The sequence below is a fragment of the Rhineura floridana genome, chromosome 2 (genome assembly GCF_030035675.1).
Source record: "Rhineura floridana isolate rRhiFlo1 chromosome 2, rRhiFlo1.hap2, whole genome shotgun sequence".
NCBI lineage: Eukaryota > Metazoa > Chordata > Lepidosauria > Squamata > Rhineuridae > Rhineura > Rhineura floridana.
Window position 1 is genome coordinate 215,487,846 of NC_084481.1, and position 16,079 is coordinate 215,503,924.

Sequence of the window (16,079 nt, forward strand, 5' to 3'; positions counted from 1 at the left end):
TGTAGGTTGAGTACTAACTACAAAATGATCTTCCTTCAGTTAGCTTTTAAGTTGGTTTCTTTTTCAATTTCCACCTTGATGTCATTTGCGCTAGGTAAAAATCAGTGGAACACAGCCTCACTTTGAGGCAATTTTGCCAAGCCCTTAGCGCTTCAAATATAAACAAGCACAGCATAAATAAAAATAAAATAAAGCTGTAAGAGGTCAGCTGGATAACTTTTTATTTATAACTTTTTTATTTCTATAGATAAAAATATTTTTAAAAAAAGAATGCTTACCAAAAGATAGGAACTGCTAAAAAAAGAAAAATATTAAAAGTAAAACCTACGATAGTTCTGCTGTGTTGCAGAGCGTATTGCCACTGCTCAGAATGTGGCCTTTTGAGCTTTGGGATGTGCAAAGCCAGATTTTGACTGAACATCAGGAAAAACTTCCTGTTAGAGCAGTACGACAATTACTAAAGAAGATGTTGGGCTCTCCAACATTGGAGGCATTCAGAAGGCAGCTGGACAGCCACCTGTCAGGTATGCTTTCAGTTGGGTTCCTGCATTGAGCAAGGAGTTGGACTCGATGGCCCTTCCAACTCTACTGGTCTATGACAATTCTATGAAACTATAGCACAGTGGCAGAGAAATCAAGGGTTTGAGAAATATCATGCTTGAGGGATAGGACAGCGATGTAAGCCCCTCATCCCCTATGTAGACTGCAAGAACATTTTGATGAGCTTCAATTTTGAGCAGCTACATTTTCCACTGGCAACTGTAACTGGAAGTGTCAGGAGAATTCATAGTGCTACCCAGATGTTTGGGAAGACATCAGTCACTTTGGCATCACGGATATACCACAGAGTATCTTTGGACCCTCTGCATTGTCCTCGTTGAGCCCTCCCACTCCTACATCCACACGGTCACTCCATGAAGAACCCACCACTTCAGAAGGATGGAGGAACTTCTTCACACTACTTGCACCTTTCTGGATGTGATGCTTGCTTTGCATTTTGTGTTCTCAGCTCCAGACAGCTTTTTAGAAGACATCTGCCAACACACCAGTCAAGACACTTACATACACTCCAGTTTGTTGTGAAGAAAGAAGGATCAGGGAAGGCTTTAAGGAAGAATTCTGTGGCACACTAGACACTCTGTTCTGGTCACAGAAAGAACTCCAGACCTGTCAGGGCAAGAATTGAAGTAGTGAGTGAGATTTCCAGGCAAGGTGCCACTGGAGAGTAATTTTCTGTGGCAGTTACCACAGGGAAAGGTGTAGGAGTGGTGTGAGGCCAGGCCATAGGGGAGGAATCCTACCTGAATGAGTAGTGGAGAAGGCCAGCAGCAGGCCACAATCAGAAGACCTGTGAGACTGAGCCCCAGGAAGCAGAAAGAAGCTCTGCCAGAAGGGGTTTGAAATTGGAGGTGGTACTCAGGAGAAACATAGCTTGATCCCTATTCTCTTATCCCCCTATAGGAAAAAATGAAGTACATCTGTCATTCTGCTTGATCACAGGGCAAGGAGGAGCTGCAGGTGAGACTTCTCCTATGTAGACCATGCATGCAATAATTCTCTCATATGGCCCCCAGCTTTACACACACATGCATGGGTTATTGTAGGGGGCAGCAGCAGGGCCCCCAACATCAAACCAGCACCAGGCCCCATAGACCTTCTGGATGGCCCTGAAAAACTGACTATGGAAGTGGGCACTGGAGACCCTCCTCACCCAGAGCACTATTTATTCTAGGGCTGGGCCAGACCTGACCCATCCCTATTGTTTCAATGGGCCCAATGGAATGCCTGGATGCCTGATAAAAGGAGCCCACAAAGGAACTCCGATGATCCTCAAGAATCCCAAATCTGTTGAAAAGACCCATTTGTTTAGAGATAGTTGGCTAATTGTTTTTAATATCTTAATAGTTTAATTCTGTTTTAATGCTGATTTTTATATGTTTATATGTATGTTCTTAATGATATGTGCTTACTTTTATCTGGAAGCCGCTTTGAGTTCCAGTTGGGAAAAAGGGCGGGGTATATATAAAGATAATAGTAATATAATAGTTGAGTCTTCCTCAGTAGTATCAGCCAAACAGTGGCATGGGGTGATCTGTGTTAATAAATCCCAGATATAGATTCATACTAAACCAGTATTTATTGAAGGCAATTAAACTTGGGCAGAGTAATCCTAAGGTGGAGAGGGGGAAGCAGATGCCATGTTTGGGAACCAACACTTTTCAAACCCTGCCAGATAATGCTGGCCAAGGTGGAAGGTATGTGCGTTTTGGAGGGCGTCCCTGTTTTTCCCCGTTTAGCCTTTTTACATTTTTCTGTCTCATAGACCCCAATGGGAGGGGAAATCACTATGCCACCTCTTGGGCTGGTGCAATTATTTTTGTATATGTGTTGGAGGAATGAGGCCTCCAAGGCCTCCCACAGACTGCCCCAAACAAACTCCCTTTTCTTTCCATATCACTGACAGCTATGGATGTGGGAGAAATTTGATTGAGCTCGCATTTAAAACAGAATGTATCGAATTTTGCAAACACTTTTCAAACAGTGTAAAAACTGAAACACAGCCATCCTTTGAAATTCACACTTATCCAAATTTTGCAATGAAGTTCTCTATCCAGTGTTTACAAAATGTGTATATTATAGGAAAGCCAGAGGTCCCCCTGCCTCCCCATGGGTTGTCAGGGCTCCCCCCTCCCCCTGAGGGTTGCCAGAGTTTGGGAACCCCACACAAGGGATTTTGACAGGTGAGCAGGATAATCCACCTGTCAATTTTGTGATGTCCTAATGATATCATGAGATTTTCAGGCAGGTTGCCCCATCCACTTGTCAAAGTCAGCGCATGGGGTAGCCATAAGGTCCCTCCCACTGCCCTAGTGCAACAAATCCACTTTCTAAAGAGAGCAGTTAGGAAAATGATGGGGAAATGCACCAGAAAGTGGGATCAAGTGGGATCATGAATGATAAATGTGAAGGTGTATAAGCATCATGCAAGCAAATAAGGATTAATGCTCCTTGTTGTATAACCTCCTACAAAGAAATCCAAATAAATGGGAAACAAAGACCGGACATAGTCTAAGCTCCATGTAAGCTTTATGCAAGCAAATCAGGATGAATGCTCAATAAACAGGTTGTCTGCAGTTGCCCAAGGTGAGCTTTTGTTAAGCTCACATCTCTCATCAGGCCTTTCCCCACATACTCTTGCAAGACAGCTCCTTTAAATAACCCAGAAGTATCAGATGCAAAATCTTCTAGCTATAACTGGTGAGGGATGCATTAAGCTCATAGAAGCTAGTCTGACTTACATTTTTTAAATAACTGTCACAAAAGGCAACTCCAGATTCCAATTCTACCCTTCACTTTTTTGATAGCCTGCCTGTTTCTACGCATGCATATTTAAGGCATCATTTGACTGCCTTGTATAGTAACCATCTTGGTAACTAAGCAGATAAATATAAAGAGCAAAAATAAACCTATAGCGATTTTCCAACAAAAGACCAGAGGTGGGGGAGAGAGGGAAGACTACCGAGAGCATGAGTTTAACACCATGATTTTTCAGATCCCCCATAAGATTTTTAGTTACAAGAATCCCATTGATTCTAATGGGTGTCATGTTGCTAAAATACACTGCACAAGATTTGTGGAAATGTCTCCTTGAGTGGAAAATTAGGCAATTCTGAATGCTTTTTTTTTTTGCAGCCCACACAGACCTGCATCTGCATCCAATCCAATTCACAGCTTAGAGAAAGAAAATGTGTTCACAGAGCAGAGGGAGAGGAGCAAAGCTTCAATGACCTACGATCAAATAGCACAGTGGGGAGGACAGCCTGGCTGGAAATCCAGAGTCTGTGAGTTCAAATCCTCACTCGTGTCTCCTGGGTGTCAAGGGCCAGCTAAAGATCACCCCACAGTGAGTGGCTCAGGGGTTACATGTCCTGCCACCTGTGCAGCCATGGGCAACCTGCATAGTTCCAAGGAGCCCAGTTGCCCCCCAGCTGGCAGTTGCAGACAAGGAAGGGGCTGGCTTGTGCAGCTGTGGCAAGCTGAGCCAGCTGGGGAGGACTAGCCACAGAGGGAGGCAATGGTAAACCCCCTCTGAATACTGCTTACCACGAACACCCTATTCATAGGGTCACCATAAGTCGGGATCGACTTGAAGGCAGTCCATTTAATTTTCAAATACATTTTATTGCGTTTCTGTCCCACATTTCTTCTAAGGAGATACATGCTCCCCTCCCCCCCCATACACATTTTAACTAGGACCATGCTCTGTATTCAGCCAGAACTGCAACATAAAAGAGTCCTTGTGGCACCTTAAAGTCTAACAAATTTATTGTGTTAAAAGCTTTCATGGACTACAGTTCACTTCATCAGATGCATGAAGTATCGCACATGCACACACACACACACACACACACACACACACAGAGAGAGAGAGAGAGAGAGAGAGAGAGAGAGTGGTGATGGCGAAGTTTTGGTCAGATGGAAATGAAATGCAGAAATGTACAGACAGTGATAAATACATAATTAACAATGGTAATTCCCAAAGCAATTTTGTTGATCTCACAAACCTCCTCACATTGGTAAGCCAATCAACACATATAATGTGCTCAAAGATCCTTGGTGTTGGTTCAGTCCACAAGTAATAGCACTGACCCTTTTGATGTATTGCAACTATAACATTAATTGAAACTGTAGTCCATGAAAACTTATGCCATAATAAATTTGACAGTTTTTAAGGTGCCACAAGAAGCTGCTTTTTTTTCTGCAAAGGATTAACACAGCTATCCTTCTGGAAATAAGAGTGCTGTGGCATTTATTGTGGCATAGGCATGAAGCTCTTTCTTTTGATGCAGGATATTAGTCAGGCTGCGAAAACAATTCGATGTTGATGGGTTCTTGTTTCATTTTGTTTTGCTTTTGTTGTAAGACCGCTAAACCATTAAGTCTTCTGGAAATTGCAACAAACGGCACTGTTTCTTTTCCATATTGCTTTCACACATTATTGGGAAATGACAATGCACCATCTAGTGGGCAGCAAATCTAGACTGGCTTTAAGGGTGGTAATGTTATTGCTGGAGCTGCTTTATATCTGCAGCCTGTGCTCTCTGGGTGTAGTGAAGGTTTGCACAGGCAGCACTCTCTGTTCCTTAGCAGCGATGCTAAGGAAGCCTAGCTAAGCTCTAAGCAAGAGGCTAGTCCTGTTCTGCAACAAGGGCCATATTTTTTGAGGAACAAGGACTAAACAGGCTTTGTCTACTTATAGGGCACAATCAGTGCCTAAATTTAAAGCTCTTAAAGCATCCCACCACTCCCACTGCAATAGCCCAGTACAGATGACCACCAACTGGGTGAGCATACCAAAATCTTTGGGGCAGCACCTGCTTCCAGCCTCTAGACAGAGATTTGCCTTGGGCAGATAGCCTATTCTATGCTAGGGATGGGGGAGAAATTTGATTCAGTTCACCTCCGTAATTTGCACTTTCTGAAACGATATGCAAACCAAAACACAGCCATCCTTTGAAATGTGAACTTCTCTGAATTTGGCAATGCAGTTCTGCAGCCAAGGAATGTGTACAAAAAGGCTAGGGTAAAAGATGCATAAAAAGTATATATTTGTGATAATGACAAACAAAAATGCACTGTGTTAGGGAATATTGCGCTACAAAAATCCATATGTATCAGGCAAAATTACTGTTGTAATAGAGTTTCAGAGGCACAAGTGGGACCTGCAACAAAATGCTGCAGTGTTTGAGTGGCCTTGTTCAGGGTTGCAGCCAGCCAACCAGCCATGCCCTTTTTCAGGTTACACCATTACATTCCCCCTTCCTACTGGTTGATAAATTGTTACTGGACAGGGGAAGTGGAAGCCAGGCAGACACTGAATGTGGATTCAGGACTGGGATGGGGCACAGAAGATGGAGAAGGAGCGAGTCTTTCTTAACAGGCTGAGAGACAACCTCATAGTGAGGCTTAGTAAAAGAATAATATCTTACCTTATTACTCAGAATTGATCTACTCTCATAGTGGATGAGAGGGGTGGAGGGAGGAGGCTGAAAGCGAAGGGCATTGAATTCCTTCTGTGTCATGCTGTGACCTCCATTTGGGGTGGCCATTTGTGCTACATAGCAAGCTACATTATACTGAACCAGACCATTGGTCCATCTAGCTCAGTACTGTCTACACTGACTGGCAGCAACTCTCCTAGACAGAGGATGAACTCCTATTTGAGGGGGGTCCCTATTTGAAAGGCATCTGGTATGAAGTTTGGTTTAAAGATTAAGAACCATAAGAAGGGAGAATCCTTCTTATGGTTCTTTATATTTAAACAACTTTGGACCAGGCAGTCCTTCAAATACCCATCAACTGCTCCTGGACTGAGTAGGCACACAGATCACCTGGTCAGAGTCTTCCCCACTGTGGAGACATATATTGCATTTGTATTTAATTATTTCTAAATTGACATCTAGACATACAAATTAGCATGTGCAATTTTTATGCAGATCAATGTCCTCTTTTTATAATGCATTTCCTTTTTTGGGGTGGTGATGGTGCTTATGTGACCACCATTCCTCCTTTTCTTCATATATATTATATATACTCATCACAAACTCAGATGTTGAACTCTGAATGATGGCTAGCCAAGACAGTAACCAAAGTAGGGCTACGGAGAGACAAAAGAGAGATATCAGCATGCATGGGGGAAACCCGAGATTTGCAGAAGTTGAAAAAATATTTATGGGGGAAAAAACTCAAAGGGAGCGAAAAAGCAAAAAGCAAAAGAACAACCAATAATCCACAGAGGTCTGAGCATGCTCAGTGGATGCAGAAATGTTGGGGGCAGCAGAAATGGAAAGCCAAGAAGGCAAGTGGAATCATTTGGAGTATCCTGAATAAAGCAGGGCTGTCTGGCTGGGATACTGAACAGGAACACTCCCCCCTGCAATATTTGGGTGTCACCTCTAACCAGATGTTTAAAGGGGCAAATAGATTGATGGGTGAGACTGTCTTCTGATAAGCTTCCCTCTCTGTGGTGCAAGGAGGAGGGGAACTGGTCTATGGTTTCCAATGTAGCCAAAAGTAAATGGAAACTTGCTGGATGCTCTTTTAAGATGAGGCTCTGATGAACTAAGTAACAGTGGCAACGATAAAGAGGGAAGCCCTTGTGAAATTCACTCTCTGCGTTGCCTTTTTCTGGGACTTGTCACCCACCAACCCTACCTCATCTATGTGGGATAAAGATGCAGCTGGTGGGAAGGGGGGATTAGAAGAACCCATCATCCAGTTTCCTGTGTGCTGTTTTCCTCACAATGAAGTCCCAGCAATGCTGGGAAGCTCTTCTCAAAAACTGTGCTGCTGAAAGGGCAATAGTGGCATTCTGTGATTGGAATCGCTATCAAATATACAAGCTGTCTTCCTTCCAAATGTTTATTTGGGAGGTGTTTTCAGCACAGCTGGGAATCTGATTATTCACTGATGAGCAAGATGGCCCATGCACTGAAACACACACGCGCACACACAGATGATTGACAGATTCAGATTCAGGTCACAGCAACATCCCAAACCTTGCACTGCTGTTAAAACCTTACACAGGGATAAACAGCATGCAAAGCCAAGTTGTGGTGGGGAATTGTAGGCTGGAGCAGGGATGAGGAACCTCAGACCTGGAGGGTCAAACGTGGCTTTGCAGGTCTATCTGTCTGACCCTCAGGACTCCCTCCAGGCTATACAGCCTCCCGAGCCACACGCCCTACTTTGCAATCTCCTTGCATGTTTTTGTGCAGCTGGAATGTGTCCTTGAACTCCAATGATGCTTCTTGCTTACCTGGATGGAAACTAGAGAAGGATGTGCGAGTGTGAAGGAACTAGCCCACTGGACAAAGGCAAAATTCATGGGTATTGCTCTTGAACTGAACCTGTGGAGAAATTCTAGCTCAACCACTAACACTGTTCAGAACCAGGTTTTAAATTTCTCACGTACCCCTGCTCACACCTTTGTTGCAGACAATACACAGCAAACATATGTGTAAGCCAGGCATACCTATGAAACGTTCCGGGGTAGTGGTAAGGTTACCTCAGCAGGGGTGCTTTCTCCACTGCATAGCAAATTTGTGCATTTGACGCTTCACACAACCCAGTTCCATGCCCTACATGTGTGGATTTATCTTCATAATCTCCAGAATGCATATGCCTGACACTCATCCTGCTTCCCCCCCCCCCAGGCTAACACAGTGAATGGGTCTTAGCATGTATGGAAATGGGCTGCCTTTTAAGTTGATCTCGACTTATGGCGACCCTGTGAATAGGGTTTTCATGGTAAGCAGTATTCAGAGAGGGTTTACCATTGCCTTCCTCTGAGGCTGAGAGGCAGTGACTGGCCCAAGGTCACCCAGTGAGCTTCATGGCTGTGTGGGGATTTGAACCCTGGTCTCCCAGGTTGTAGTCCAACACCTTAAGCACTACACCACACTGGCTTATAGTGGCATAAATCCAGAAGACCATTGTATTTCAAGGAGGTTTAGATATTGGCACACTGCACTTGCTCCTTGCACAGCTAAGAATCCTTTTGGGCTAGAGAGCATATAATTAGGCATATAACTGGTTAATGACAGCCTGCAATACTTATTATTTTGTAAAAGGCTCTGAAATATTAGCTGATGAGCATTTCCTAGGCAGTGCATAGGAGAGATGACCATTTAGCTCTTTCCCAGAGATAAGCTCGCTACGCTCCCAGGCATCTCATGATGACCACCTGGCATCAGGAGAGATAGCTGGTCAGCTATCTATCTTGGCTGTCTGCAAAGTGTTGTTCCAGCTTTGTGAAAATGTAAACATCATGACAAGCACCAAGAAATTACCTAATTGGCAGGTGTAGTCAATTACCTCTAATAGTATAAAAAGTTCTGCAAAAAATGTCCCATATCAGGACTTAACGCAGACCACCTTCTAGGATGGTGCTGTGTGTGGAAAGCTCCAGGGGACAATTTTCTGTCATCCTGAGGGTTCCTGACAGCAGAAGGAATGTAAGGTTGATTTATTTCTGTTGCCTGTGTGCTTTTCTTAATTGCTAATAAATCTGTCACTTTTCCATTTGTGTGAGTATTATCTTCAGATTCTCAAAGATCCTCAAAGAACCTTAGCCTTAGGCATAATAACCTCAGGCAACAGAGCATGTCATATAGATCTAGCTTCTTGAACCTGATACAAGAAACAGAGAGGAGTGGTTGAAACCTCTGCTACACCCAGTGCATCTGATGACGCTGACTTCCTGGCATCATACAGAGCATTTTAAGCTATGACTCTCTCTGCTGATGGAAAATGCAATGGCTGCAGAACAGTGGAAGACTGCTCAGTGCAGCAGTGATGCAGAAGAGCCTTGATGTGGCCCTAGTCCAATAGTACAAGCAGAATTTGCCACAAAATATTACTGTACATATTCACCCCGAAATGAGAGTGCTTTGACTTCTGGCCCAACCAACCGGGTATGCCCTCCTCCAGAATACTATAAAGAGGGTAAGGAGGGCCATTTCACTCTTCCCTACACCTTCCTTCTCACACACTCAATGACTTCTGAAAGCCACTGAACATGCTCAGCCCTTTTGGGGTTGTTCTTTTCCCTTTATATGTTATTTTATTTATTTTGTTATTTATTAAATGTATATCCTGCCCTTCCTCCCTTGTGTATTATATGCATTCTTGTATGATATTTTATCAAATGCATTTCAATTCTTTATTGTTACGGTCAATGACCAGCACAAAACAAAGACATACAACTGTCAAGGGAAAGTTATCCAAATATACAGGAGAATAAAATACAGTAAAATAGAATAAAATGGAATAAGATAAGATTGTTAAACCATCAATATTATAACATTCCAGAAGGAACAGAAGAAATTTACAAGATGGCTAGGATCAATTCCTGGCGAATTTTGCACAAAATTTGGCAACTCTAAGAGTAGTAGATGTATTTTGGCCAGAAAGGAGTAAAGAAACATAGAATTCATCTGATTATCCTGGGGATTTCAGTAGGAGAGTTTTGATTAAAGTTCTATGTAAATCATGATAGAAAGAGCAGTAGGGTTACCATTTCTACCTCTCCAGAGTCACAAGGGGACTGAAGGTCATGCTAAGGGAATGTTTTATACAGTGGCGTACCTAGCATATTTGACACCTGGAGCGGATCATTTTTTAACACCCCCCTCCTCTTAATACTTCCCTCCCACTAAGACCCTCTGCAATTTTGAAGTGGTCCTTGAGGGGAAAGGTTTGGGAACCCCTGTGCTAGATTCCCCCCCCCCCATGAACTACAAACAGACATGTTTAAAAGTGGAAACATTTGACTCCTCTCTACTGGCATTCCCACAGTAACAACTTCAATGTGATTCCTGCTACCGACCTCAAAACTGTCTTGGAAATTATTTAACAAGCTCCCATCCTGCTTAAACCATGCACGGGGGGGGTATTTTATTTGCTTATATGATGGCATCACTGTGCCTAGTGCTTTACAGGGTACAATAAGAGAGGTCCCTGCCCCCAGAAGCGTCCAATCTAAAACTTCCACAGGTGCGAGGAAAGCAGAAGGCAGCCCACGGAGGGTTACTTTACAGCAGGGCATGGGAACTTGCGGGGGGGGGGAGATTGGCCAACCGTGAAGAGCAAAAGCACTCTGCACTCGCTCAGCCTCAGAGGTGCCTCTTTCAAACGGGAGGGTGCTCACCGGCGTTGTTGATGAGAAGAAGCCACTGGAGCCAGCCAGCCCCACTGTGGAGTGCCTGCCTGGCCTGGAGCACACGCTGCAGCCCCTTGTCTGAGGCCAGGTCAGCAGGCAAGCCCTGCACACGCAGCGCTGGGCAGGCAGCATGCAGGTCATCCTCCAGCTCGCCCAGGGCGCTGGCCGAGAGCACCACCAGCAGCAGGGCCGAGCCGGGCACCAGCTGTGGAGCCAGCAGGCACGCCAGTCTCCGGCCCAAGCCCCACGAGGCGCCCGTCATGATGCACACTGCTTGGCCCAGGCCACCGCCACCCGGCTCAGCCTCCATAGCTGCACGTCCAGCTTCATAATGAACACTCCATCTTGCACCCCCTTATTGGACTGCACCCAGGGCGAGCCGCCCCCTGCTCCCCCCTTGGTACGCCACTGGTTTTATATCTTCCCTCCCAAAGAATCCTGGGAAATGTAGTTTGTGAAGGGCATTGAGAATTGTTAGGTGACCCCTCTTCCTCTCATAGAGCTACAATTCTCAGAGATCTCTGGGAAGAGGAATTGACTGTTAAACCACTCTGACAACTGTCTCTCTATGAGTGGAATGGGGATCTCCTAACAACTCTCAGCACCCTTAACTGCAGGGGAAAGAAATCCGAGATGCTCTGGTGGCATCCAGAAATTAGTCAAACATGGGGCGAGTGGCTGGCCGGTAGCAAATGGCTTCCCACAAATCAAAGTAAATGGCAGTCCAGTCCAGTTATTTTGTGATCCGAGGCAGAAAATCCCACAAGCACATCTCAACCTTCCTGGTAGCAAATTACCAAAATAAATTAAATTAAATAACCATGTGCTGCCCTTGCATGCCACCCAAAACCAGCAACCTGAGGCAGCTCTACCCAATTGCAGCGGCAGCCTTGCTGAAGGAGGAGTCCCTGATATGGCTTTTGCAACCAGGGCAGATGATTTATGGTTTTTGCAACCAGGGCAGCTACTTTATGACTGAGCAAGGATTAGAAACTGGAGCTTTCCTCGTTGTAGTCTAACCCCAACACCACACTGACTCTGAAACAGGAAGTGGATCTTATCAAAATCACTGAAGATGTGAAGTCTAACCAAGACATCAGCAAGACGTCTGCCCCTGAATGCTGAAAACATTAGATAATGCTGCATATCAGCAGTGGAAACCCTCCAGTGAAGCTAATTAGGCCTACCAGGCCTCTTTGTTTGGTCAACAAGGCCATTTTGGCCAAGCCATACCCACCTGTCCTACACTGACATCATATATGTAGGGAAGGTCAAGGCACAGCTGAGTCAAAGTGAGGTTGCAGGAGGTTCTGGGTACTGCTGATCAGCTGATCTACAGCATCTGCAAAGCCCTGTGTGAAGTGCTTTATAAGCACCAAAGATCACCTGACCTTAGGGATTTGCAGAGTACTGTGTTCAGAAGCTCTGATTGGCTGATCATCCAGACTACTGTGTACCACGGCATGAAAAAACAGGTAACCTGATGTTATTGTGATGTTTAAGCGATCAACAGATGGGCAGTCCCATGCATATGCCAAACTCACTTGTGAGAAGGGGGTGGCTAGATCCAGTTCACCATTCCTGCTATATACAATGGGTAACATTTTCAGCTGATGCAAGCCACAGAAAAACCCTCTTCAGGCATTGTATTGCCATGATCAGTGCACACATAGGAGAGGGCCGTAAGGATGAGGATGAGAGCTCTACCAGTGTCACAGCTCCAATTGCCCTATATACATTGGAGGTCTGAAGTGGGGGTCCACTGTACTTGTGGAGAGTCCCCAGGCATTTTAGAACACTGGGAAATCAGGGTTCTAAAATGTGCAGGAAGACTCACTTTGTACAGGAGGCTCCCAGCTTCAGCTCCTGGAGGGAGATCAGAATAACAATGGGAAGCAAAGCTGCAGTGCTCATCTCCGTGCCCCTTCCCTTGCATGGTTGCACAACTAGCAAACACCTAAAGAGGGCTATTGATAGCTTCTTGTTTGCCATTTGGATAGGTCGACTGCATTTGTCTGAGAGTCAAAAAGACCTTCTGCAAGGCACAGAATATCCAGCCAGATAAATATGGCTCTAGAACATAGTTAACATGCATCATTCTGTATCATGAAATGAAATGCCTATTAGGCAGATAATCCATAGCTGCCAGTATGTTAATCTCTTTAAATCTGGTTTTAATTCTCTTCCACAAGAGATCTACTGGGGCAGCATTCTATTCATCAGCATTCATGGCTGTGCTTCCAAATGCCTCTGGAAATCTCTTCCAGGGTTGTGGTTGGCAGCAATCCTCCGGCGCTGCTGCGAGGAGGCTCCGAGCTGGTTCATCCGCCGCTCCATCCCAGTGCAAAGGCAGTTCTCAGGCATTAGCACTGGAGATGGAGGCGAGGGTGCAAATGTTCCGGGGCATTAGGAAGAAAGCTGTTGCAAAATGCAAACCGTTTTCGGCATGTTTCATGAAAGAAAGGAACAACTAAAACACAAAAAGTGCCATGGGTCCCACTGAGAGCTCCTGGCCAAGTGATCAAGAGGAGGTCTGCAGAGAGATGGGACTGAGACTGGGAGGGACTTCAGTAGTCTGGCTACTGACAGCCCCACCCCTGAGGTGCCTGTTGCCACCAAATAGCCTGAGCCAGCCGATGAGTCTCCTCCAGCCATGTCTCCCATCATTGCCCATCTTCTCACAGTGCTTCCCGAGCCACCTTTGTCACAGCCTCCAAAGGGGGAGGAATTGGAGGCGCATCCCGGGGAGGAGACTTGGCAGAACTATTTACATCCCCATCACCAAGGATGCACCAGCAGATGCACCACCATGAATAGACTGAGCCATCTGCCCAGCCCCTGCAAAGGAGTGCCTGTTTGCTTGCCCAGTCCCGCTCTAGGAGACAGAGAGCCCGCCCCGAGCCTACTTAAGTGGTCTCAGGGGGAGTGTCACGTTGCTGTGACAATGTCTTTGCTTGAGTAGCCCTGCCTAGTAATGTTACGTAGGTTCACAGAGACCTGTGTGTTGTGTTGTCCAAGGGGTCTTCTGTATCTTTAAAAGTTGTGCAGGGAGAAGGGAGATTTTCACCTTGTGGTTTTACCCATTACAGTGTTGCAAGAAGACCTGCACTTGACTTAATTTTCTCTTCTCTTAAAGATACAGCATCATTCTCAGGCCCTGAGCCTGGCAGCCCTAATCTGCACTGACTGACAGCAGCTCTCCAGGGCTTTGGATGGGAGTATTTCCTGGCCCTACCTGGAAATTCTGCAGATTGAACCTATGGTCTTTTCCATGAAAATGTGTTCTCTATCACTGAACAATGCTCATTGGGGCTTACTCCCTAGGTAGAGTGAACAAAATGGCAGCTTCAGCCTCCTTTGTAAGACATTATACATTTACCAAGAAATGAAGCAATACAATAATGCCTGAACATTCCAACCATTCACAAGTCAATTAGTGGATGGGGTTGCTGAACAGCCAAGCAATAAGAAATGAAACTATTAGTGAAAGAATAAATAATTGCATTATCTGCTGTTTTTAAATTCAAAATACCAAATAAATTAATTCGCATTTATTCATTATCTTGAACTTTGTTAGGTTGAAATTAATTTCCTAAACAATACAGAAACACAATTAACTGGAAACTTGTTGCATGCCATGACAAAAGGCATTAGTCACTGATTACTCACACGTCCTAGAAACAAGACACAAAGCATTTATGGGATTAGCTGTCTGACCCAGAGACGGAGGAATCAGCTTGAGATGAGGGGATGTCTTTTTCTCATTTTATTAGTGTTATGGTTACATCCAAAGTGATGCGCTTCATATACCTGTCTACCCTGACTAACTATCCTAGCTAAGCAGTCTCTGCGGCATGTGGAGAGAGTGACTCAGCACTAGAGCTTTGAGAGGCACCTGCTTAAGTAGGGAAGGTCTTCACACATAAATGACTGCTCCGACGGAGTTTCACCCTCTGAAAGTCTCTCTTCTCGTGCCTCCTCGTGTGTGGTGTGTGTGTGGGGCGAGCCTCAGATGGCCCACCGCTAGGTGACAGTGTGGGCTCTGAAAGTGGAATGCTGATTGGCTGGGAAGTGCTTGAAGTGCCTGGTGGGGATTCCTGCACAGGGGTGGATGGCGCGAGCGAAATGTCGCTTCCCAATTGTCCCGGTGGGGAACTCGCAGGCAGGGCTGGAACTGTTTTGATGGGGGTGCCAGCCATGGGAGTCTGTGGGCTGCCAGAACCCTCCCCACTTGTCTCCCTTCCTCCAATGCCCCAAGGAACCTCGTCCTCATCTGACTCCTCTCCCTGTCTAACTCTCCCTGCGTCTGGGGTGCAACGTTAGCAAAGGGCCACATGTTTATTATATTACAGGGATCTGCTATGAGTAATTACTAAACAAAGTTCCTTAATTCAGCCCCTGATTAGGAAGACAGAGGTCCCATCCGCACTATACATTTAAAGCAGTGTCATACCACATTAAACAGTCAGGGCTTCCCCCAAAGAATCCTGGCAACTGTACTTTGTTAAGGGCACTGAGAGTTGTTAGGAGACCCCATTCCCCTCACAGAGCTACCATTCCCAGTCAATCTATCTTCCCAGGGAACTCTGGGAATGGTACCTCGGTGAGGGAAATAAAGGTCTCCTAACAACTCTCAGCACTACTGACAAACTACAGTTCCCAGGATTCTTTGAAGGAAACCATGACTGTTTAAAGTTGTATGATACTGCGTAAATGTATAGTGCATTATTTTGGGGAGGCTTGGAACCCCAGAATATGCTCTTTGATGAGACCTCTAAATAAAAGTATATTGGATAAAATGCCAGCTTGGGGAAAGGCAAGGGAAGGTCATTCAGTTGGAACAGTGAAATAGTTAGGATGCGTGAAGCATAGCATAAAGGATAGTTGATAGGTAGTGTATTTGTTAGTGCTCACCAAAAACATTAGCCAAAAGACATTAGGTCTTTAGTTCTTATAAGTTATATAAGAAGACTATAAGAACATAAGAAAAGCCTGCTGGATCAAGCCAGTGGCTCATCTAATCCAGCATCCTGTTTGCACAATAGCCAACCAGTTGCCCATGGGAAGCCCCCAAGCCCTGGGCTCCTACTGGGAGAAAGGGCAATATAAATTTAATAAACAAATAAATAAAATAAATAAGCCGGACATGAGTGCAAGAGCACTCTCCCCTCTGCAGCTTCCAGCAACTGGGTTTCAGAATCATACTGCCTCTGACTGCGATGGCAGAGCATAGCCATCATGGCTAGTAGCCATCGATAGCCTTATCCTCCACAAATTTGTCTCTTTTAAAGCCATTCAAGTTGATGACCATCATTGTCTCGTGTGGGAATAATGGGGTGATTACGTGCCAGGTGAC

The 16,079-nt window shown here is 45.2% G+C and overlaps 1 protein-coding gene across 1 annotated transcript; it reads right to left on the bottom strand.

The window, feature by feature from the left end:
- Positions 1-10,691: 10,691 nt before the first annotated feature.
- LOC133378037 (sepiapterin reductase-like) lies at positions 10,692-11,033 on the bottom strand. Its single transcript, XM_061612819.1, has one exon. It carries the CDS (start codon positions 11,031-11,033, stop codon positions 10,692-10,694), a length of 342 nt encoding a protein of 113 aa, XP_061468803.1.
- Positions 11,034-16,079: the final 5,046 nt, after the last annotated feature.

Coding starts and splice junctions, on each gene's coding strand:
- LOC133378037 (XM_061612819.1), bottom strand. CDS start 11,033: ATGGAGGCTGAGCCGGGTGGCGGTGGCCTGGGCCAAGCAGTGTGCATC.